General features: G+C 33.7%; 1 protein-coding gene across 4 annotated transcripts in view; it reads left to right on the plus strand.

Annotated features, from left to right (window-relative positions):
• The window catches only part of CASS4 (Cas scaffold protein family member 4), a 59,275-nt gene that overhangs the window by 32,068 nt on the left and 2,601 nt on the right, over window positions 1–24,606 (plus strand). For 3 of the 4 annotated variants that reach the window (XM_074288652.1, XM_074288650.1, XM_074288651.1), the window contains exons 3-6: window positions 9,370–9,468; window positions 12,395–12,463; window positions 18,481–19,848; window positions 22,530–22,604. In XM_074288652.1, the coding sequence (XP_074144753.1) occupies window positions 9,370–9,468; window positions 12,395–12,463; window positions 18,481–19,848; window positions 22,530–22,604 (1,611 nt within the window). The remainder of the gene's footprint in view (window positions 1–9,369; window positions 9,469–12,394; window positions 12,464–18,480; window positions 19,849–22,529; window positions 22,605–24,606) is intronic. The other variant, XM_074288653.1, reaches the window with a different exon arrangement.

The raw sequence follows: 24,606 nt of genomic DNA on the forward strand, positions 1-24,606 counted from the left end.
AGGCTCTCAAACATAATTTGCCATGAATGGGTCAGAGTCAGAAATGTATCCCAGTGGTCTCAGAATAGTTTTATCATCACACACTTATCAGTACCAAAATTCTAGACACCAGGAAGGTGTCAAGTATAGCTATAGCACACAAGATGTTCAAGAACAAGGAGGAAACACATACACAACACTGTCTCACTGAGCACTTTTCCACAGGCAAGTACACTGGAAAAAAAAATAGTGATATATCTATATTAAGGGTATTTTATGAGAATAGAAAATAATATATTCATATCCTTCCAAATCTCTATAGGTTTAACTGAATCTGAACCTTTTGTTACAATCAATTCTTGCTTCCATTATTTTTCTTCAAGTCTCAAAACTATATATTGCCCCTACGTACTAATAACAGATTGGCCAGCTTTGCCGTTTTCTTAGATTATAGTGCTAAGAGAATGAGTTGCTATTTTCTCTATTTCGCCCCCAGCTATGGTGCTAACAAGCTTTCATGAAGCTTTTCTGTACTGTATATGATCATTCCCTTCTCTGATTTCTTTATCTCTGACTGTACCTGATATTTCTATGGCATTAAATTTATGTTACTTTCTATCATCATTTGTCATTTTTGTGTTATGTCTCCTTAGTCCGATTGTAAGTTTCTCAAGAATCTTGCTTTTCTTTCTTTTTTAAAATTCCAGTCTTATTAATAGAATGATTAAGAAATTTTTTTCTGCTGCTATTGGTGATAGTGATGATGATAAAATGATATAATAGTGAATTCAATCCCTATTTAGCACAATATTTGGCACATAGTTGATGCTAAATAAATGTTATTGATTGTTTGGATGTTTGTTTTATTCGAGTTAAATTCAATAAATATATCTCAGGCATCTAGTATATACAAAATGCTATGTTAAATAAAAATTCTATTTCCTAAACACAAATTATTTCCTTAAGTCCGCCCAGACTTGTGGACAAGTATCTTATGAACACTTGAGAAAGTACAGGTCATTCATTTCATTCTTTTACCACTATTAGAGAAAACAAAATGAGTACAAAATAGTCCACACACAGGACAGATTGACATTCAGCAAAGTCAACTGCTAAGAGGAAAAAATCGGCATATTTACTAAAGCTAATATTTTTCCTGATTGTCAACTTTTCTTGACATGTATGTTCGATTGACAAGTTCAAAAAAATGTTTAACCATCTAAAGTAGAGCTTTATAGCACATTTCCATTGTTAAAATACATATTAAAATACATTATTTGAAGTATTACATTTATTTCTCAACCAGATGAGTTAAACCATAGTCACTGATTTTCTCTTCATACATGAATAAGGAAGGGATAGTAGTATATACAAATTTTCATTTGCTTTGCCAAGATTGTATCTTATAGGGTATCACAAGACTTGAGTTTTTAATTTCAGCTCATTATGAAGGGGGAGGACTGTGGAAAGTCATTTATATTTGTAAGCTTCAATTTCCTCCATTAGAAAGTAGACAGATTGAACTAAAAATAATTTATGGGCCTTTCTACCTCTATTAACCTACAATTAACACTTTTTTTGTTGCTTGAAAAAATGTTTTCCTATGCATTTAACAAATGTCACAGGGAAGTGAATGGTCTCCTAATGGCTTTCTTTTTTTTTTTTTTTTAAGCTTTTGACTTGTTATAGTACCAAAGACATGTTCATGGTATTTATTATATACACAGTGGTCCTCAAACTTTTTAAATAGGGGGCTAGTTCACTGTCCCTCAGACTGTTGGAGGTCTGGACTATAGTAAAAACAAAACCTCTCACTTTGTCTCTGCCCCTCAGCCCATTTGCCAAAACCTGGCAAGCCGCATAAACGTCCTCAGCTGCGGCCCACAGGCTATAGTTTGAGAACCCCTGATAGAGAGATGATAGCCAAGAATCCATATCTATTAATTTAAAGGGAAAATATGCAAAGGAAAAAGGAAGAAAGACCATAAAGTATTTTCCCTCCAAAGAAGAAAGCTTTATTAAATACTGAGAATGCAAGATAGAGGCAGATGTCCTTATTCAGGGATATCATTTCTTCCTTTGTCATCACAGACTCATATTTCTTTCTTTTTTTATTTTAAAATTTCATTTATTTAAAACTAGATACAAAATGAGAAAAAATAGAAAAAGAAAGACAGAAAAGGAAAATCAAAACAAAACAAAGCAAAACATTGTCATATGTTCAGCAGAACATCAGGGAGAATTCAAAAGATATAATAATAAATTTTCATTTCAAGAAAATACATATAATAATAAAAGATATTATATATTTATTATAATAAAAGAGAATATATATTCATATATATATTTATATATACAATTGCCCTTCGTGGCTTCCTTTATACAAATATATTTATAACTACCCACCTACCTATCCACATACATATATCTATATATACTTATATACATACATATACACTTATGTGTATATTTACTCATTGTAGATATGCATCTAAGATAATTTTAATATGGCTGAAATATAGCATAGATTTCTCTCTTAATTGAATCTTTTAAGTTTGATTTTATCTGAGATCAATGTTTACTAATTGCCCTTTTTTTGCCCCTCTAATGAATTCTCCTGATCCTTGTTATAGTGTTTGTGTATATCTCTCAATTCCTATCCCTGCCAACTGTTCTACTTTAACTCTTAACTTGCCCAACTAATACTTAACCTTTCCCCACCCATGGATCCATTCCTTATCTTCTCTCCTCTCTTTACCCTCCCTTTTTATACCATTCACATTACAAACTCACATTTCATACCACATTTATTCCAGCAAATGGCAAATGATGCTACTTTTGAGAATATGATAGCCTAAAAATGTTGAGTTGAGAGAATAGAAGGATTTTCAATTTATGATCTTTTTGTGCTACTAGAAGTTTAATGATCTACCAATTTACTATCCCAATGCTCTTTTCACAGTCAGCATCAGAAAGTGGATGTTATTAAAAGATTCTGAATAACTTGCATTTCATAAATCCCTGAGGTACATCTTAAAGAACAACACAGTTGTTACAAGAAACAATTGCACTGTGCTTTGGCATTTGGTACAAGCATCATAAAATTGTCAGTTGGCTTACTGAAGTAAGCAACTTAGGCAACCCAGATCATTTCTCTGAAACAACTGCCATGGAACCCAGACTTTCATGTGCTCAGCTGTTCCCTGAACAGCTGAATAAAGTTACCAAAAGGTTGTCCTTTAGAAAGAAATCAAGCCACTGTGAATGTAATTTTAATACTTTCCATATTTTTAATTTCTTTACTCAACTAACAGAACGTGTATAGAATGGTACAGTGGGAAGACCACAGGCTTTCAAGTGAGAGGACCTGGGTTCAAATCTTACCACTGTGAGACCTTGAATTTCAGTTTTCTTCTCCTGCAAAATGTTCCTCATTAGACTAAGTGGCTCTGAAATTGCTTCTAGTTCTAAATCTGAGGGAGGGATGGGCCTGGAAGGGGGTATTCCTCTGCCATCTCTCTTAACCAACCCAGATATGCTCTGAGGCATAGTACCATGTAAGTGTCTTAGAGGTAGGGACTGATTTGCATTTTCCTTGCACATAATAGGTACTTGATTAATATTTATTGTAGTGGATTGAATTGGACAGTTGATCTCCAACTTTAGTGCCCTGTGCTTAATCTACGATTCTTAGAAGCACTTCAAAAATGAAAAAAATTTTAAAAATAAAAAAAAAACTTTTAAATTACCATAATCATTATTTAGAAGGCATAAGGTATCATTACTTTTTAAAGTCATTCTCTTTGGAAAAAGTACTTAGACTGTAACATGTAATTATGCCATAATATTAAATAACATTATAATACTTTACAAAGCACTTCCCTCACAAATAAAGCAATATCTTTATCCCCTCTTCACAGAGGAGAAAACAGTCTCAGAAAAGTTATAAGAATTGCCCATGAACACATAATAAGTATTTAAAAAGGAACTTAAATTCAGATCTCCTGGGTTTTGTTATGATGCTGGAGCAGATGTCTTTTCTTGCTTTTTGTATGCTTGTTAATCATTGACATGCAACAGCCTTTTAAAAATGTGCTTTCAGTAGTGGCAACAAATCATCTGAAGCCAAAGGAAACTAAAAACTAGAACTCCCTCGAAGCTGAAGTGGAGGTCCTGAGACTAGACACACAGGCTTTCCAGTTCTACTTAGAGACTTTGGAAACATTCAGGACTTTTACTCTTTTATTAAGTTGTGTCTATTTCTTTCCTTTTCCCCAAAATTGTGATATCATAGCATCATAGCTAAAGAGCTACAAGGGACCTTTGGGGCCATCTAGTCCAACTCCTACATTTTACAAGATGAGGAAACTGAGACTCAGAGTGGTTAAGCAACTTATATAAGGTCAGATAGAGAGTAAAAAAAAGAAGGGATCTGAGCCTTGGTCCTCTGATTTTGAATCCAACACTCTTTCCACTGCACCAATAGGAGCTGATAATGATTTCTCTTGCTAAGTGGAAAACATGCTAAAGGTTTCTGAACAAGTAAATAATCATTCCATTTTTAAAGTAACTACAAGCAAGAAAATGTAAACATTTCTCTGAACATTTATTAGGGAGAACAAAGAGGTACAGATTATAAAATTAGAGTTAGATGATACCTTAAAATCATCTAAGTCTAAACCCTATCCTCATTAGTGGAACAGGAATAATAGGATGGGAGCTTCAGTTATATTCTTCTGAGTTTGTTAGGAGATGGCAGTGATTGTCACTGTCAGTTCTATCAGATAGCTTTTATAATGGAATATTTGTTTTTAAAGATATAGCAAGAACAAATGTACAAACATTTTCTCTGATATCTCTAGGACATCATCCTTCACATACTACCTGGTCTCTAGGGCCAGTCTAGGGGAGGTGGGAACTGAGTTTATAATTTCACTCAGTTCCAACATATTGGTTCCACCAAGTTCAGCTAGGCAGTACTGCTGCTAAATGAATTCTTCCATTAGACTGGAGTCCAAAAGATCACTCCCAAAAGAAGATAGCTCCTGAAGATCTTTTCTCATTCCTTGGGGGCATAAAGGTTGTGTTGCCTACAAAGCCCAGCCTAGTTTCCAACTTTAGGATTTCATTTTCTCTTTCTCCTGGCCTTTGAAATTCCCAAATTCCCTATATCAGAAACCCCATTCCATATATCCACATGAAAAAGAACCAATGGAATGGCCAATTTATTGGGGGCCATGTGGTCTTAAAGGGGAAAGACCTCATAGGCCCTTTACCTTAAGCATAGTCTCCATTTGATTCTATCGTTTCACTAGTGGGCAAGATGAAGACAAGAAGAGTATATGAAGAAAAATCACTGAAGCCAAAAAGCCCTCTTGAACTTCCACAGTTCTGGCTAAAGTAGTCCATTAAAGATGTTTCCTCCCTATCAATAGTGGGTTCTTGGAACCAGCTATAGAGTATAGAACCCGTGAATGCATGTCCTTTACTTATCATCACCATCCTCCTGGAAAGAGTTCCCTAGAATCCACATGTGGATCTATCATCTTAGCAAGCTGAAGGAGTCTGTACATGTCAGATCTCTAGTACACATAGGTACATACGTAGTCTTGTAAAGGAATAGTAATAGAATTATAGAAATCTAAACCACTAACAACTTCTCCTTTAGCTACATTTATGCTATTAGGCCTGCAAGGTGGCACAGAGATGGAGGGCTTGACCTAGAGTCAGGAAGGCTCTGAGTACAAATTTGGCCTCTGACAGTTACCAGTTGTGTGACCTTGGGTTAGTCACTTCACCTCTGCCTGCCTCAGTTTCCTCATATGTAAAAATAGAGATAATAATCACATCTAACTTCCAGGGTTTTTTTGACAATGAGACTATATTTGTAAAGTACTTCATAAACCTTAAAGCTCTAGCTACGTAAAATTCTGATGACAATCTTGTGTTATTGTTCATATTTTAAAGTCATTAGGTACTTTTAGTTTAAGAGTTGTTGAAAACTAAACAATCCTGAAGTCTTAAAATGAAATCCCAAATACACCATTTGGGAGTAGTGGGTCCATATTTAACTTCCCTGGATTTTAGTTTCTTCATGTGTAAAGTGAGTATAATAGCATTTGTATCTATTTCACAGAATTGTCATAAGGATCAAATGAACTAAGGTATGTCAAGGTTTTTGCAAATTTTAGAAAGAAATACAATTACCACCAATTTTTGGTATTATTGGATATAGTATATTGGAGAAGGAAGAGTATTACATTTGTAATCAAAAAGCCCACCTATGAATCTCAGCTTTCTAATTTGCTATCTGGGTGATCCGGGGCAAATCATTTAACTTATTTGGGTCTCAGTTTCTTCATCTATAAAATACTGATCTAGATGAAGGGATGATCAGTTTGGGACAAATGTCATAAAATATTATTGTGCCATTAAAAAATTAAGGCTATGATAAATTCTCAGAAAGATGGGAAGATATGGATAGACTGATAAAAAGTGAAGGAAGAAGAACCAGGAGAAAAATATGCATAATGACTATAATAATGTAAATAAAAAGGACACTAAAATGAGCCAAATGCTAAGTAATTCTAACAACTATGCCCCAGAAAGGGATCTGAAATTACTTCACCCTCTTTTGTAAAAAAGTGGTTCAGAAAATTGCATCCATTTATTGTAGTTATTGCCTTTAACTTTTTTTTTTTAAAGGAAGAGATATCCTTAATATTACAGATATGAAAATTTAGGTCTAGACATGTAAAATGCCTTGCTAAATTCAGAGTGAACTTGTTACAGAACTGGACCAAGAACCTAGGACCAGAAATCTTGGGGTTACTTTAAATACACCACCACCACTTCAGTTTTCTTAGAATTATAAACTGAGTTGATTTCCTTATTTTAAATCATGTAAAAAACTGGTTTCAGATTTAAGTTCAGGCTAAAAATCTAAAATGAGGAAAAGGGCTTTTTTTCATACATCACAGTATGTTTCATGGGTCAATTTTGCTGGGCATATCAGTCTATATACTAAGTTGTTCCTGATTTGGAGTTTCTTACATCCTATAACCTTTTGTTTTTCCTTTTCCTTTTGATTTTATATACTTCTTGTTCTCTTTTGCATTCCTTCTTTAAGCCTGTTTTCTGAGAATTGGGCATTTTGTAATATGTTCATTGTGTATGAAGATTCCCTAATAGAAATTTTCTTATGACAATTCTTTTGTTCTTTGAGGATTTGGGGCCTCTATAGTAATTATTTAGCACATACTCCACAAAATTAGCTAAACTACAGGAATTTAAAACACATCAGAGACATTAGTAACATCTTTACTGGGATAACTTTGAGTGAAAATATAGTTAGTTGGTGAAAAAATCAGAAGACTAACTTTCTTGCTTTTAATTCATCTGATTGCAACCCCAAAGTCCTTTTAGATGACAGAATGGTCCAATGGTATTTTATCCACAGAATTTAATAACTGAAAAATCAGACCTTTTCCAAAATCCTCATGAATCCTTCTCTAACAATTCTTCCTCACCTCACTGATAATGAGCTTCCCTGTTCCTAAACTTCACATAATCTTTTTTTTCTCCAGGATTTCTACACACATATTAGGTATTATTTTCTGTCATGGTTATTTGTACATAGTTATCTCTCCTTATTAGAGATATTAGTAAGGCACATACGTATTCAGATGAGCACTGACATCAGCTTGTAAGGACTCATGAGAGCTGATTGCTTTTTTTTTCTCAATAGTATTTTATTTTTCCAAATTCATGTAAAGATAATTTTCAACATTCATTTGGTAAGACTTAGTTTTCCAAAATTTTTTTCCCTCACATTTTTACTTCCCCTCCTCCCCAAGGCAGCAAACAATCTGATATAGGCTAACCATGTACACTGATTGCTACATTTTCAGGGTAAGTATTTATACCTTAGAAATTGGTAAATGTTACAACTAAGGGCTTGGTTCATCTTTTGTTGTGGATTATCTACATTTACAATGATGAAGAAAATGAAGACCAAACATAAAAGTGTGTTGTGGGTATATTTTTCCTTCAGACAGCTAACTGGGAAACATTTACTAGCAAACCCCTGAACATATTTCATCTAAAGTACATAGATCCACTAATGGTGAGAGCAGTGATATACATACAGTAGGTTCTTAATGTTAGTTGAATTCATTTAATTTTAATCCTCTAACCCTTTCCTCCTCTGCCATATGTGCACAATAATCTCATCCTAATTTGACTATTTTAAAATCTGGATTTTCATAAAAATATTGAATCAATCTTGCACATTGACAATTCAATTAATTGATTGATCATATAGTCATGATTTTTACAGAGGAGGAAAAAAATCCCAGCGAGGGAAGTAACTAAACCCAAGTCACATGACAAGGACTGAAACAACAGAGACTAAAAACCAGATTTCCTGACTCTCGGAGTAGGTTGTTTTTCACTAAACCACACATCCTCAACATTGGTTTATATCAAACAAGATGCAACTGAGAAAGATTTAAATCTTTTCTTAATTTTCAATTTTGATAAAACAATCATTCATATTTTGAAAAAAATATACTACTGTCTTCTTTGGGAATTAAGGACAATCTAGACACACAGCAATTTCAAGAAGCCCAACAAAAAAATTCATCATCCCTAGTGGGAATATTTTGAGAACTCAAGCAAAAACATTTCTAGGAGCTCTGAATTACTTTTTTGTAACATGTATTCTTTTAGCTGAAGCCCACTTTCCTCCTGAGATCTATATGTAGTGATGGGGCAGTGTGTCTCATCCTTTAGGAGAGATATTTCATACCAATTATTCTTACTAATACACCTTTGGCTAATTGATATCATATGATCAACATGGAGGAAAGCATATTATTAGGACCTTATGTGCTATGTTGTATTAGAAAACCATCATACCCAACATCTATGGGCATCTTTGAACCCAGATGGGAAGATACACCCTCTGGTGCTCTCAATCAGTGTCACTGAAAGTTAGAATACTTTAGAACATGTACTGCTTTTGTAAGAAGAGTTGATAAGGTTTTGCTAGTCATGTGTTGAATGAATTAATTAATAAATAGGGGATATAAAGCAAATATTTACTATCCTACTTATGTAGATAAAGAAACAGAAGCTCAGAAATAATTATTGAATGTCCTAAAATTCATAGCAATAATAAATATCATAGAACTATTAAGTATTAAAATAAATATTTAAATCTAAGACATGACTCCAATTAGTACCCTTTCCATTACACTACCATCTCTCTACTTTATTTGGTTGGTATAGTAGAATAATCTTTATCAATTAGAAATTAATTTTGAATATGTATTTTAATGTCCAAAGTTTTTATTTCTTAATCATTTTCTCCTTCTTCTTCATTACCAGGACCTCTTTACACTTCCCAAACCATTATTAGTATCAACTTGTAATTCACAAGTTTATGATGTTCCATCCCCACAAAGCCAAGGTCGCTTGATTCCTAAGGTAAGGCTATCTTCTAATTAAAGAATGTGTTATGTCCAAAAATATCACAAGTTATATTTCTAGAGTTGGGGCCCTTAATCTAATATGGTAATTGCATTTTAGCTTTATTTGTTTATTTCTTTATCAATTTTAAGTTTATAATTCCAAATAATAAGTCACTGACATTTGTGAAACTTTTAAATATCTGCATTCTTACATACACATGCCAGGTGATTTTATCCTTTCAGCCCTAGAAATGCAGAAATTCTATGACTTTATCCTTTTGTACTTACCAACCTACTTTATTATTTATTTTACCAAAAAATATTGCAATGTTCCTATGACTTAGTCCACTGTCTTCAAAGGTTGCTATACTCAAAAATTCAATCTAGCTTGTGGTGGGTTTTTAGAATTTAACAAAGCCATTTTCCAAATGTTGTGACGTCATGGATGGGCCTTATTCAAAGGCTTCCTAATTTGATAATACTTTTCATGTCTTGTACTCTCTTGCATGGCCTTCAAGAATTGAGGGTCAATCCCATGACATGATGATACATCATAGCCGAACTTTATGCAATAGAAGATAGTATGTGAATTCAAATGAGGACTGCGGACAAATGCTATGTTTTGCTACTATCCAAGTGGAGTTGAAATACATGTTGAATCTGAGCCTCAGTAATCAATTTTTTTAATGTTTCTCTCCCAGAAATCACTCAATCCTGAGATAGTGGGGAAAAGTTTACATTTTCACACTTGTAAATTTATATAATGTAAGTCAATTTTTATAAATTGCTTTTAATGTTCTAGTGACAGTAGACAACCAAAATTTGTAAATCATGCTAATTTTTGAGAATTCTAATGCCAAACATATATCATCATGTAAAGAAAAATGAAAGTTCTATAGGTAAACTAAAAAAAAAAAATTCCCATTTCTTAGTCTTTTATTTTTTCCCAGTTACATGTAAAAAACAAGCTTTAACATTCATTTTTAAAACTTTTGAATTCTAAATTCTCTGTCTTCTTCCCTTCCCACCTCCCCTCACTGAGAAGGTAAGGTTATAGGTTATACATGTGTAGTAATATAAAACATTTCCATAATAGTTATGTTGTGAAAGAAAATACTGAACTAAAAAAAGTATGCTTTAATCTGTATTCAGATACTATCAGTTCTTTTTCTGGGATTATAGCATTTTTATCATAAATATGTTCCGAGTTGTCTTCAATCACTGAATTGATAAGAATAGTTATGTCATTCTCAGTTGATCATCTTATAATATTTTGTACATAGTATATTTTCCTTTGCATTCAGCCCCTGCAAATCTTTCCAGGTTTTCCTGAGAACACCCTGTTCAACATCTCTTATAGCATAATGGTATTCCATCCCAATCACATACCATAACTTGTTTAACCAAAAAAAATTTTTTTGAATGATATATATTTTTAAATTAGGAACTTTATTTGGAACCAAAATCCATTTGTTCTTCTGGTTCATAATAGTTTAATACAAGTCAAAGAAATTAAATTAACTCTTCTAGGTTTTATCTACAGGAAAGGTTTCATCAATGGGAAAGGTATATTTTACTTCAGTAAATTTTTGTCCTTTCTTTTCCAAGCTGTTGATTCTCTCTTGCATACCTCTCATTTCTTTTCTCAATTTTTCTTCTACCTCTCTTATTTGACTTTTAAAATTCTTTATGAGCCCTACAGGAAGGTTCTAACTCAAATGCCCTTTAAGGTTTCACATGTAGGTATTTTTGTCTTCTTTCTAGTCAATGTTTTGATCTTTCCTGTCACAAAAGTAGCTTTAGATGATTAAAGTTGTTTTTTTGTTTGTTTGTTTGTTTCTTGCTCATTTTCTTCCTTCCCTTCCCTTTTTCCCTTCCTCTCTCTTTCCCTTCCATCCTTCCCTTCCCTCCCCCTTCTCTCCCTCCCTCTCTCCTTCCCTCCTTCCCTCCTTCTTTCCTTCTGTGTTAGGATTGAAGCCTCCATCATTGGCCTGAGGGATTTTGGTTGCTTATCTGTGTTGCATCTACAGCTCTTGCTGGCTTGCCCAGACACTGTCATGTCAGTGCTGGGCTGTGCTCTCCTTTCACTCTAGTGAAACTGATCTTTGCTAAAGTCCTTCTAATCACTCTTGAGCTGAAAAATTGTTTAATTCTGTCTTTTTGTAGATTCTTTCAACCCAGTATTGTTTAGAGTCATGGTTTCATGTTGTTTCAGAGAGAAACTGGGTAAAGCTCAACCAATTTCCTGACAAGACTCTCCACCATCTTCAATACATAAAATAATGAATAAAATACACAAAAAGTGTACTTTATATAAATGCATTCTATATCAATATATGACACTTGTACCACAGGAGTATGTACTCTATAATTACAAGGACTTCCTTTAATTCTTCATGAATTTGTACTTGGGTTAAAGAGAGACCTGAGGAGGATATGACATAGTTCAATCAGATTAATGATCATCAATCATTTATGATAGATGTGACTCTTTTCAACAATGAGATGAACCAAATCAGTTCCATTTGTTCAATAATGAATAGAACCAACTACACCCAGTGAAAGAACTCTGGGAAATGAATGTGAACTCATAGCATTTCCAATCCCTCTGTTTTTGTCCGCCTGCATTTTTGATTTCCTTCACAGGTTAATTGTACATTATTTCAAAGTCTGATTCTTCTTGCGCAGTAAAATAACTGTATGGACATGTATACATATGTTGTATTTAACATATACTTTAACATATTTAACATGTATTGGTCTACCTGCCATCTTGGGGAGGGGGTGGGAGGAAGGAGAGGAAAAATTGGAACAAAAGGTTTTGCAATTGTCAATGATGAAAAATTACCCACGGATATATCTTGTAAATAAAAAGCTATAATAATAATAAAAAAAAAGATTAATGATCATCTTGCTCTTCTCCTTTGTTAAATTTATCTTAGGAACAGAAGCAAGTGTATGACATTCCAGCCAACTCTGAAAAGGGAGGAAACCAAGTTTCCAAAAGCCATGTGAGTATGATATAGAAAATTATATAAATATTTTAAATAGTTTTATGAAATTATTAAAAAGCTTTAAGGCACCAAAAGTAATATTAGATTGACTCCAAAAGAAGGAGGCAACTATTGCCAGGGCAATAAGAACTGTATTTGAAATCATAACAGTTAGGTTCAACTCATGGAAATACAGTCTCAGAATTAAAAGGGTTATCTGGTTCAGAAATGATTGCTGTAAAAACAAAAGGCATCAAGAAACCTGAAAAACAAATATAGAGAGAAATGATTGATTATGGTGGTGCATCTCTATAATCTCTGATACTTGGGAGGCTGAGGTTGGTGGTTTACTTGAACTCAAGCACTATGAACAATATTAGGGATAAAGCCTACTGAATTTCTACATTTAGTACCATACAAGTATGAGGAAGCAAGACTACCATTTTAACTAAGGAAGAGTAAACTGGGCCAGGCTGGAGAAGGAACAAGTCAAAGTTTCTTACCAATCAGCAATGAGATTGGTCCTTAAGTAGCAATACTGCACTTCCGCACAACACAGGCCAAGTTAAGAGAATAGGTGAAGATCTAGACCTAGATCTAGAGGCAGATAAGAGATGGATATGCACACACACACACACACACACACAGAATATATATAAGTACGAGCATCTTGTAGAGGAAACAATCACTTAACATTAGAATTTGTGATAGTGATAGAGGACAGAAAAGCTGGGTATACTTTAGATTTTTAATAAATAGATCTTAAAAGATTAAAAGAAAGGAAAGATGGCTTTTGACTGAAAATACAAGAGCAGTCAGTCCAGGAATGAGGAGAAGCACTCATAAATGAAAGTCTTAAGACACAGAAAGAAACAATTCCAGTGGAAAAGAAAAAGTTGTATAAAAATACCAATGTTGATGCATAGTGAATTTATCAACCAATTTAGATTTTTTAAAAGCACACACAGAAAATTGAAGAAAGGACAATAGAAGAAAGTTAATAAAGGAAAAGGAGTAAGTGAGACATGATCTTACAGAGTTCCAGTAATGCCAAAACTCATAATAGGCTGAGTTTACCAAAGAAATCTAAATTTAACAAAAAGGGAGGAATATTTTTTATCTTGTTTATTTCTCTTTTGAAGGGAAAAAAGGAAGATTAAAGAAAGAATGGGATCAACTGTTCTACAGTGTATCTTTATTTATATTCGCTTTTGCATTGAGGTGACTCAATATCAAAATATATGTTGCTTTAATATGAAGGAAAATTAATTATAGTTTAATACACAGAAAATAACCCATAAGCTCTCTCTGTAGAGTCAGGGTGCTGATTTGTTAGAGGAACAATAAAAATTAATGCAAAACTAGGATGAAAAATAAAAATGAGAAAGGATATAATGTCTAATTAAAACAATTCTGGCTTGACCTACTTAAACATGTTATTAAAGCAAACAAGTGGGACACTGGTAAAAGGAAGGGTATTGAGAATAATTATAACAATTTCATATAGAAGCTTATCTAATGTAAATCATAGTCAGCAAGTAATCTGATACTTACATAAATGTAAATTGTCATAATGCAGAAAACAAAAGCACATACAAACTACCTTAATCAGCAAACACTTGACTTGGCAAAGCAAAGAGACAAGTTTAGAATGTAAAATTGCTGTGAAAAGGTTAAATAAAAAAAGTGGAAGATTATAAGCAGACACCTTATAAAATAGCAATAAGTAGATGAAAAAATATTTTAAATAAACTTTGTGGAAAGACAGCTAATAAAACTTTTTTTTCACATCAAGGACAATGGAAGTAGTACTTGTACTCAAATCTTATAGTCTCAAATGCCATTGAAAAAATAAAGAGGGAAGAAAAGCAATTGTACCAGCTGAACAGATTTACTCTGGAGGTGAAAGACTTTGAAGGTTCTAAGGAATTAATTTCTAGGAGATCTGAAGAAGACGCCAAAGATGGACTTTGTTAGTCTTAGACTTTGTTACTACAAAAAAAGATGACAGAAAGAACATACATAAATCTACTTTCTATTCTTTACAATTTTTTAAAGATAATTATACATACATCAAAAAGCACAGTCAGGCTTTTGCAAGTGATATTCCACTATAAACTACATCTTTACCATCATATAATTAATAGAAAGATCTCCTCTGATAAACTAATGGAAGAACATGAGCAAGAGTCACAAATGATGAGTATGCATAATTAAATCTTGACCTTCATGACTGGCAGGAATACTCACATGAATGAGATCTGTCAGTCAGTCAATGAGCATTTATAAAGTATTTACTGTTTACCAGGCACTGTGTAAAGTGCTAGAGATAAAATGAAAGTCAAAAACAATCTCTATTCTGAAGGAATTCATAGTGTATAGCAAGCTAGCTAGCTAGCTAGATGATACATCTAAGTTACAGGAATCTTGAGGGGAAAGTAATCACCCAGTATTAGAATTTTTGAAAACAAATGGGTAAAACAACATGAAAACAATTATATACAAACAAAATATGCACAAAATAAATTGGTGATAATCAATAAAAGCATTGCAATTAGGATTAAGAGGAAATGGAAAAGCTTCTTAGAGAAAGTGGAATTTTACCTGGAACTAGAAGTTAGGAGTCCAAGAGGCTGAGATGAAGAGGGAGAGTATTCTAGGTATAAGGGACAACCAATGAAAATATCCACAGTCTAGAGATGGAGTCATATGGGAGGCAAAAGAAAGGAAAGCAGTGTCTCTGGATTGAGTACACAAAGCAAATAAGGTATGAAAAGACAAGAAATGTAAGAGGGGAAAAGTTGTAAAGGACTTTGAATGCCAAACACAAGATTTTAAATTCCATCCTGGAGATGAAAGGGAACCACTAAAGTTTTTTTATTATGTGGGTAACATAGATTTGTGATTAACAAGATCAATTTGACAGCTGAATGGAAATGAACTGGAATAGGAAGAGACTTGAAGCAGAAAAAACATATTTATTAAAGCATACTATTATAGGATAGCTGCTGACAGGCTTTGTAATTGTTATTGGTTCCTTAAATTTATATCTTTATAACTTTATATCTAAGTTGAAGCAAAATTCAGGTGCTCTTTCCCCCGTTTGTTTCATACAACTGTTAAAATAAAGAAATGGGAAGAAAGTGCTTTATAGATCTTCAATGAGAGCCATTATTATTGCTTTAGATTGTTGCAAGATTATACCTTTCAGCTTAGTATAGGCAAAAGAGCAAAAAATTTAGGAAAGGAGAACTGGGAGAGACTCTCAGTCTTGCTTCTGGCACATAGAAAATAACTATAGTAAATGCTCTTTGATTGATGTGCAGATGAAGAAATACCAGGTTAGGCAGTTATCTGCACATCAATCAAGGAACATTTATTAGTCACCTCATATTTTTCAGGCAGTGTTTTGAGCAACGAGGATACAAAGAAAAAAAAATAAATAAAAAGTCCTTGCTCTCAAGGAGCTTACATTTTAGCAAGAGAAACAATATGTACAAGTAGAAGAATATACAAAATAAATAATATAAATACAATATAATTTGGGAGGGAGTGCTCTAACATCTAGGGGGACAAGAAAGGCTTCATAGAAAAGGAGGTGCTTACATTAAATTTTGAATAAAGAGAAGGATTCTTTGAAGAAGATATGAGGGAAAAGTATATTCAAGTCATAGGGGATAGCCTGTGGAAACAAAGGGAAATGATGGAAAATGGAGTACTACTATGTTTAAAGATCTGGCTTTGTTAGACTGTGAAGAATGAGAAAGGTAGTAATACCCATTAAAGAGCCTGGAAAGATAGGCTGTTCCCAGGCTACAAAGAGCTTTAAATTTTACCCAAATTATCCTAGAAGCAATAGAGTCACTAAAGTAATAGTCACTGCTCAGAGGAATGACATGGTCAGACTGTCACTTAAGAGAAATCATTTTGATGGCTACATGGGGATGACTGGAGTGAAGAGAGACTTGAAACAGAGAGACCAATTAGGAAACCATAATGGAACTAATATTTGTCAAGGCAGTTAGGTGATATAGTGGATAGAACACTGACTCCCATTAGAGTCATGAGGACCTGAGTTCAAATTTGGCCTCAGATACTAGTTCTGTGACCTTGGGTAAAGTCACTTACCCAATTGCTTCCTCACACCACCACCCCCCTCTGAAAAAAATTGTCTTATTATTTCATATTATTTCACAGTAAAACTGTGAGGTTCAAAAGAGATATGGAGTTATTGCATAATTAAGTGATCAGTCAAGAAACATTACTATATATATAAAGGTCCTGTGTTAAGCACTGGGAATCTTAAAAAAAAAAAAAAAAGGCAAAAGCCATCCCTGCTCTCAGAGATTTCATCTTCTAATGGAGAAGATAACATATAATGAATAATATACATATATATATATATACATATATATATATATATATGTCCATACATACACACACACACACATATACAGGGTAAGTTGGCACCAGCAATAAACAGAATAGGAAAAGAATTGGTAAAAGATCGGACTTTAGGGTAGCTAATTGGTGCAGTGGATAGAGTACCAGCCCTGAAGTCAGAAGGATCTGAGTTCAAATGTGTCCTCAGACACTTAACACTTACTGCTGTATGACCCTGAGCAAATTCCTTAACCACAATTGCCTCAAGAAAAAAAAAAAAAAAAAAAAAAAGATAGGACCTTAGCTGAGATTTGAAGGAAGCCAGGGAAGCCATAAGGAAAAGTGAATGAAAGAGGGCATATTCCAGCTCTGAGGAGAGCCAATGAAAATTCCCTAATCAAAAGAAATTAAAGTTGTCTATAGCCATAAGAAAGAATTCTTTAAATCATTACTGATTAGAAAAACACAAATTAAAACAACTCTGAGGTACCACTTTAACACTGATCAGATTGGCTAATATGGCGAAAAAAAAAAAAAAAGAAAAGAAAAAGAAAATGATGGACATTGGAAAAGATATGGGAAAACTAGGGCACTAATGTCCTGTTGATGGAATTGTGAACTGATCCAACCATTCTAAAGAGCAATTTGGAACTAGGTCAAAAGAGCTTTAAAACTGGGCATACCCTTTGATCCTACAATATAACTTCTAGCTCTGTATCCCAAAGACATTCAAAAAAAAAAAAAAGGACCTACATGTACAAAATTATTTATATAAGTTCTTTTTTGTGGTGGCTAAGATTTAGAAATCCAGAGGATGCCCATCAAAAAAAAAAAAAAAAACAGCTAAATAAGCTGTGATATAGGATTGTAATGGAATATCATGAAACTATATGAAATGACAAAAAGGATTATTTCAGAAAAATCCTGAAAAGACTTATATGAGTTGATGCAAAGTGAAGTGAACAGAACCAGAAGAATATTATACAACAATAGCGTTCAATGAAGAATTGTTCAAGTGAATGACTTAGCTATTTACAACAATATAATGATTCAATACAATGATCCCAAAGTACTAATGAAACATATTATCTGCCACCAGAGGAAGAACTAATATTGTTCGAATACAGACTGAAACATGCCATTTTTCATTTTCTTTCTTTTATTCAAGAATTCTGATATAAAATGACTAACATAGAAATTTTTTACATGATTGCACATATATGACCTATATCTGATTACTTGCCATCTCAGGAAGAGGAGAAGGGAGGGAAGAAGGGAGTACAGAATTTGAAACTCAAAACTTAAATAAAAAACAAATGTTAAAAAATTATTTTAACATATAATTGGGAGAAAAATAAAATATATGTTAACTTTGAAAAAAAGTAAGTAGGCTAGAAAACACTAAAGAAAGAGTAAACCATTTGACAATTACCACAAATAATTTTTCACTCGTTTGCTCAATAAACATTAAATTGGACATAGCCAAAGCCAGAAAGAAAAAAAGAAAGCAAAGAAAGAAAGAAAGAAAAGAAAGGAAAAGAAAATGTCCTAGTCAGGAGATGGAATATATTATAAAAGAAAAGACACAATTAGCTTTTGTTTATGGGAGGTATTCTTGTTATTAAATCTTTATTGGGTTCTTTCTTGCATAGGTTTATGATGTACTCCCTCCAACTGCAAGAGTTGTTTCTATGCCCTGCTTTGTTTCTCCATCAACAAAATCTGTTAAAAAGGGCTGCTATAATACTTTGCCCAGTCCTCAGAAGCCTGAATGGATTTATGACACCCCAGTATCTCCAGAAAAATCAGATTTGAGAAAAACATCCCCATCAAATTCCCCAGAACAGAAGGTGCTCTATGATATCCCACCTCCCAGGTATATGTCAACCTTAGAAAATTCACCAAATAATAAATCAAAAACACTTCAACCACAAAGGGATAACCAGTACAGAAATGTACACCCAGTTCAGAAAAAAATCAGTGCCCCGGAAATGCCTGTATATGCATTTCCACCCTCGAGAGATATACTACCCTTGAAACCTAGAATTGAATATGCTGTTCCCCCCAGTTTTCTGATTCCTCGGGTAGAGCAGCAGAACACAAAACCCAACATTTATGACATTCCCAAAGGGAATGTTCCTCAGCTTAGAAAAGATCCTGAAAAGAAAAATGATGCTTCAGAAAACTGTGTTTATCGTTTTCCCTCTTGGCTACCAAGACATCCAAGATCAATATCACCTGAGCTCTCCGAGCAAGACAGATTATCCATTTCCAGTATAGATAGCAGAACTAGTATATCTTCTTGCTCCTCATCTTCTACTGATCCCTCATCTATTTCCTCATCAGAAGAACCAGGCAAAGAGATTATATTGGACCTGGATTTGGCCAAAGAGATGGTAACAGATCTACAGCACAGAGTAGCTAGCTCTATAGCAAGTCTAATGATCTTTGTGAGCAGTAAATGGAGATTCAAAGAATACTTGGAAGCAAACATTGATGGGATCCATAGAGCTGCTGATCACATCAAGGCATCACTGGGAGAATTTCTGGATTTTGCTCAATTGCTCAGAGTGAATGCTAGCAATCTCACTGACAATAACCTTCAAGTCAGGATAAAAAAGCAACTACAGATTATTTCAGATTCCTACCAGATTCTCCTAGAAACAAGAGAAGCTCTGAATAACTGTAATTGGTCTCTGGACATTCTCATTACTGACAAACTTCAGAACAATCCTGATGATTTGGACAGATTTGTCATGGTGGCTCGGACAATTCCAGAAGACATCAAACGCTTTGTCTCCATCATCATTGCAAATGGGAAGCTCCTTTTTAAACAGAACTGTGAGAAAGAAGAGATGAAAACAGATCATAAACTTGAAACATTCACTCAAGTCCCCAGAAGAAAAGATTTTGATTTGCACCAAGGGAATATTGCTCTTGGTAAACCAAGGGAAAGCGAATTTTCTTCTGAACCATCAAGTAGAAATATGAGAAATGTCTGTGACCAAGATAAATCACAGGTTAGTGAAATTTATTTTTAAAAAAGAAAAAACAGATAGCTTGGATGGTGGCAACTAAATTGGATACAACTTAAAGAATCTCTTTTAGCAGGAAAAAAAAAAAAAAGATGTGGTTTATTGTTTTAAGAGTAATAGGAACTGGGGTGGGGAAACACACAAATTAATACAATGTGCCAGAAAATAAAATTGATAAAAATGGCATTAAACTGGAAAACTCAATTATATTTATTCATTCATTCACAGGCTTTTATAAAACAACTACTAGAGGGGTAGCTAGTTGGTGTAGTAGATAGAGCACCAGTTTTGAAGTCAGGAGGACCTGAGTTCAAATTTGACCTTAGACACTTAATATTTCCTGGCTGTGTGATCCTGGGCAGATCACTTAACCCAAAGCCTCAGCCAAAAAAAAAGCAAAAAGAAAAGTCTCCAGTCTAAACAACTACTACATGCAAGGCTAGTAGCAACTGGGAATCAAAAATTACAAATGAAACAGTTCCTGAACTCAAAAATGTATTGAGGATGAGGGAAGTACATGCATATAAATAAACAAATAAACCAATACAAAACATATACTATACAAACTAAATATCTCCAACTTATCCTGTATCTTGCATATATATAAGGTTTGCATTTGTCTTTCTCCATTAGATTGAAATCCTTGAGTTTTTCTTCTATATTCCCAGTGCTTAGCATGGTGCCTGACATATAGAAGCTTAATAAATGTTTATTGATTGACTGAATACAAAACTATTTCAGGTAGAGAGTCACTAGCACCTGATGGGATGGGAGTAAAGAAAGTAAAGATTCATGTAGAAGGTGGGATTTGAGCTAAGCCGTGAAAGAACCTGGGGATTCTAAAAGGTGTGGGGGGGGGGAATGCAAACTGCATTTATGTAAGAAGAATAGCTTGTGCAAAAAATATTGATGAAAGAGATGGAATGTCATGTATTGGAAGCAGGAAATAAGACTGCTTGCACAGCAATGTGGAGTGCATAAGGCAAGTGCTGTAAAATCTGTGTGGAAAGATAGGATGAAGTCAGGTCATGAAGGCCATTAAATATCAATCAGAAAGCTGAAGGCCATTAAATGTCAATCAGAAAATTTATGTTTGAATATAGAGGCAAAAATGAGCCTCTGAAGCTTCTTGAGTAGTGGAATAGGGTGCTTATCTTTGTGCTTTAGAAATATCAATTTGGCCATTATGTGGAGGATGGATTGGAAAGGGGAAAGGCTTGAGGCAGGAAGAGTAATTGGGAGGATGTTATAGCAATACAGGAGAGAGTTAATTAGGGTATGGACTAGGGGATGATCTTTAAGAATTGAGGGACAGGGAAAGATTTAGAGATATTTGTAAAGGTAGTTGTCAAAAATTGGCAATAGATAATACATGAGTTTAAGAGAAAATAAAGAGTAAAGGATTACTGTAGGAGTGCCAATCTGATTAATTGAAAGGATGGTGGTATCCTGGATGGAAATGGAGCAGCTTAAGAAGAATAGTAAGAACAGATAAGTTCTGTTTGGACATGTTAAATTTGAGATGCCTATAAGAAATCCAGAAGTAGGTATCTAAAAGGCTGTTGGTGAGGCAGAATAGAAACTCAGGGGAGAAATTAGTTGTGGATATATGGATCTGGAAGTTAGATTTCTTTCTTAAGGACCAGGCCTTAAACCAACGCTAATATGATTCTCTTTGGCCACCAACACGTCCTAGGCCAAGCCCCATTTGTTCATTATTTGAGTTCTGATCGACTCAGATTGAATGTAAATAGCAATCATTTCTGCTTTAGGTCTTCCCCTCTCAGATCCATCCATTTCTTTATTTAGCTTTTTTTTTTTTTTTTTTTTTTTTTTTTTTTTTTTTTGGACTAGATGAAAGAGGAGATTCTTTGCCTCCATTGCTACCTAGCTTTAAGTGATGAATGGATACAGCCTCAGTCAAACAGACCTGTGGAAGACCTTAGTTAAAAAGGCCAAGGTCTCTTCTTGCATTTAGGGCCATCTCCAGTCGTCCTGATCTAAATCTGGCCACTGGATCAAATGGCTTAGGAAGGAAAAATGAGGCAGGGGACCTTGCATAGGCTTCCATCATTTCAATCCAATTCACTTGCATGTCATGGCATCCCCTCCCTGATATCATGTCCTCTTCCAGAAAGAAAGACAAACAACAACCTTTGACAAGTACAGTTAGAAGGGCTGATGAGATTATTGAGATTGAAGGTATAGAACCATAGAAGAGAAAGGGGAACAGTATAGAAACTTGAGGGATCCTCTGTATATGATAGACAATATTTTTAACATTTAGGGAACAACAATAGATTTCTATTAAAAATTAATGGAATGCAAGTCCCTATTATAAATTAGCCAGAAGTAACTTTAAAACAAGTGTAGCCTCTAACAATGTTTTGATCCTTTCTATACAAAAATCCTAATTTCAATACAAAATTCACACATATTTCTAAAAATCTTCAGATTTATACAATATTGTTTAGAGAAAGCTAAAAAGAAAAGGCATATATTACATTAAGCTATTAATTCCTCTATCTGAACAGCCTGTGATTGCTCCTAAAATAAACAGAGTTTAGACAGTAAAAAGGTTACATGAAGTCAAGGTTCTAAAAAAATTAAAGGGATTGTAACAGTTTTGAAATAAGTGAATATTTTAAGGCATATTTGTGTTTCAGAAGACAATGAACCTGGAAGATGTACAGAAATCAATTTTCAAACAAGTAGAAAAGAAAAAAGACTTTAAAGCAAAGGTACAGTATGGTACTTATTTTCCTGTCAATGTTTTTATCCTTGAACAACACTTCAAATGTTATAAACAATTCAACACACTAACAAAAAGACAGATTAACAGATTTTTTTAAAAAGTTCTAAAAGGACCTTAGTGATTATAGACCCAGGACCGAAAGGGACTTTAGGAATCATCTGATCCAGTTTCAACATTTACTAGTGGGGGAAATAAGAGGTCCAAAAAAGCAAAGGAGCTTAAGGCCACATAATTATTTCAGAATTATTTAGTGACATCTCTAGTATTAGAACCTTGGCTTTTTGTCTTTTAAATGTCTTCTCAATGCCACACTGCCTCATTTTAAAAAAAAAAAATTTATGTCCATTAAATCTTAAGCCATTAACATAGAGAAGTCTGCTCTGTTGATTAGGTATTTAAGCTAAAAACAAATTTCAAACATCTCAAATCACAAAGAGAGACTACATACAAAATATGTTATGTCTTTTGAAAAATAGTTATGACTAATATGGAAATATACTTTGCACAATCATGTAATCTATATCAAATTGTTTGCTTTCTCAATGAGTAGGGCTAGGAAAGAGAGAGGGAAGGAAAAATTTTGGAACTAAAAAAAAAATTAGTTCCATCCTCCTCCCCCAGTTACATGTAAAGGCAATTTTAAATATTTTTTGAAAATTTTGAGTTTCAAATTTTTTCCTCCTTTCACATCCCTGCTCTGTGAGACAAAAGCAATTTGATATATTATACATGTTCAATCATGTAAAACATTACCATATTTGTCATGATGTGAAAGAAGACACAGACCCAAAAGGGGGGGGGGGAAAACAACAACAACAACAACAAAAATACAGAAAGTATGCTTTGATCTGCATTCAGATACCATCAGTTCTTTCTTTGTAGATAGGATTTTTGATCATAGATACTTCAAAACTGTCTTGGATCTTTCTATTGCTGAGGATAGCAAAATCATTCACAGTTAATGGTTGTAAGGTATTGCTGTTATTGAATACAATGTTCTTCTGGTTCTGCTCATTTCATTTTGCATCAGTTCATATAGGTCTTTTCAGGTTTTTCTGAAATCTGCCTGCTTGACATTTCCTATAGCATAGTAATATTCTAATACAATTATATACCACAACTTATTTAGCCATTCCCCAGTTGATGGGGATGCCTTTAATTTCTAGTTCTTTGCCTTTACAAAAAACTGCTATAAATATTTACAAATTGTGTACAAATAGGTCCTTCTCCTAACCCTTTTAAAAATCTTTTTGGAATACATATCTAGTAGTAGTATTGCTAGACCAAAAGGTATGCAATTGTAAAGCCCTTTGGGTTTAAAAACAAATGTTAAAAATTTTTACATGTAATTGGGATTTTTTTTCAGTAATTGTTAAAATTTTATCCATATGTCAGTTTTTATCTGTGACCTTGGGTATTTTTAAAAATATTTTGAAAATTATTTCAACATAATTGGTTTTCTTTGTAATTTCAGGTATATTATTTTATGCATTTGAAAATATTTTGAAGGGGCAGCTAGGTGGCGCAGTGGATAGAGCACTAGGCTTGATTTCAGGAGGACCAGAGTTCAAATCTGGTCTCAGACACTTAACACCTTCTAGCTGTATGACCTTGGGCAAGTCACTTAACCCCAGCCTCAAAAAAAAGATATTTTGAGAAGGGGTCCAATCAATTTTCCCAGACTGCCCAAGGGGTCTCTGGCACACACACACAAATGTTAAGTATTACTGGTGTATAATGATGTCCTAAATCAGAAAGTTTTTAATATCTAGATGCAATGTTCACGCAACATCATAAATGACTATTTTACTTTGGAGCTTCCTGTTTTGAGATATATAGTGTATATGTGTATATATATACATACATACACACACACATACATTATATATATATAATGTATATACATACATACACACATATATATTATATATGTATATACATATATATACACACGCATATATATACACATATACAATATATATATACAT

The sequence above is a fragment of the Sminthopsis crassicaudata genome, chromosome 2, assembly GCF_048593235.1.
Source record: "Sminthopsis crassicaudata isolate SCR6 chromosome 2, ASM4859323v1, whole genome shotgun sequence".
In the NCBI taxonomy this organism is placed as follows: Eukaryota; Metazoa; Chordata; class Mammalia; order Dasyuromorphia; family Dasyuridae; genus Sminthopsis; species Sminthopsis crassicaudata.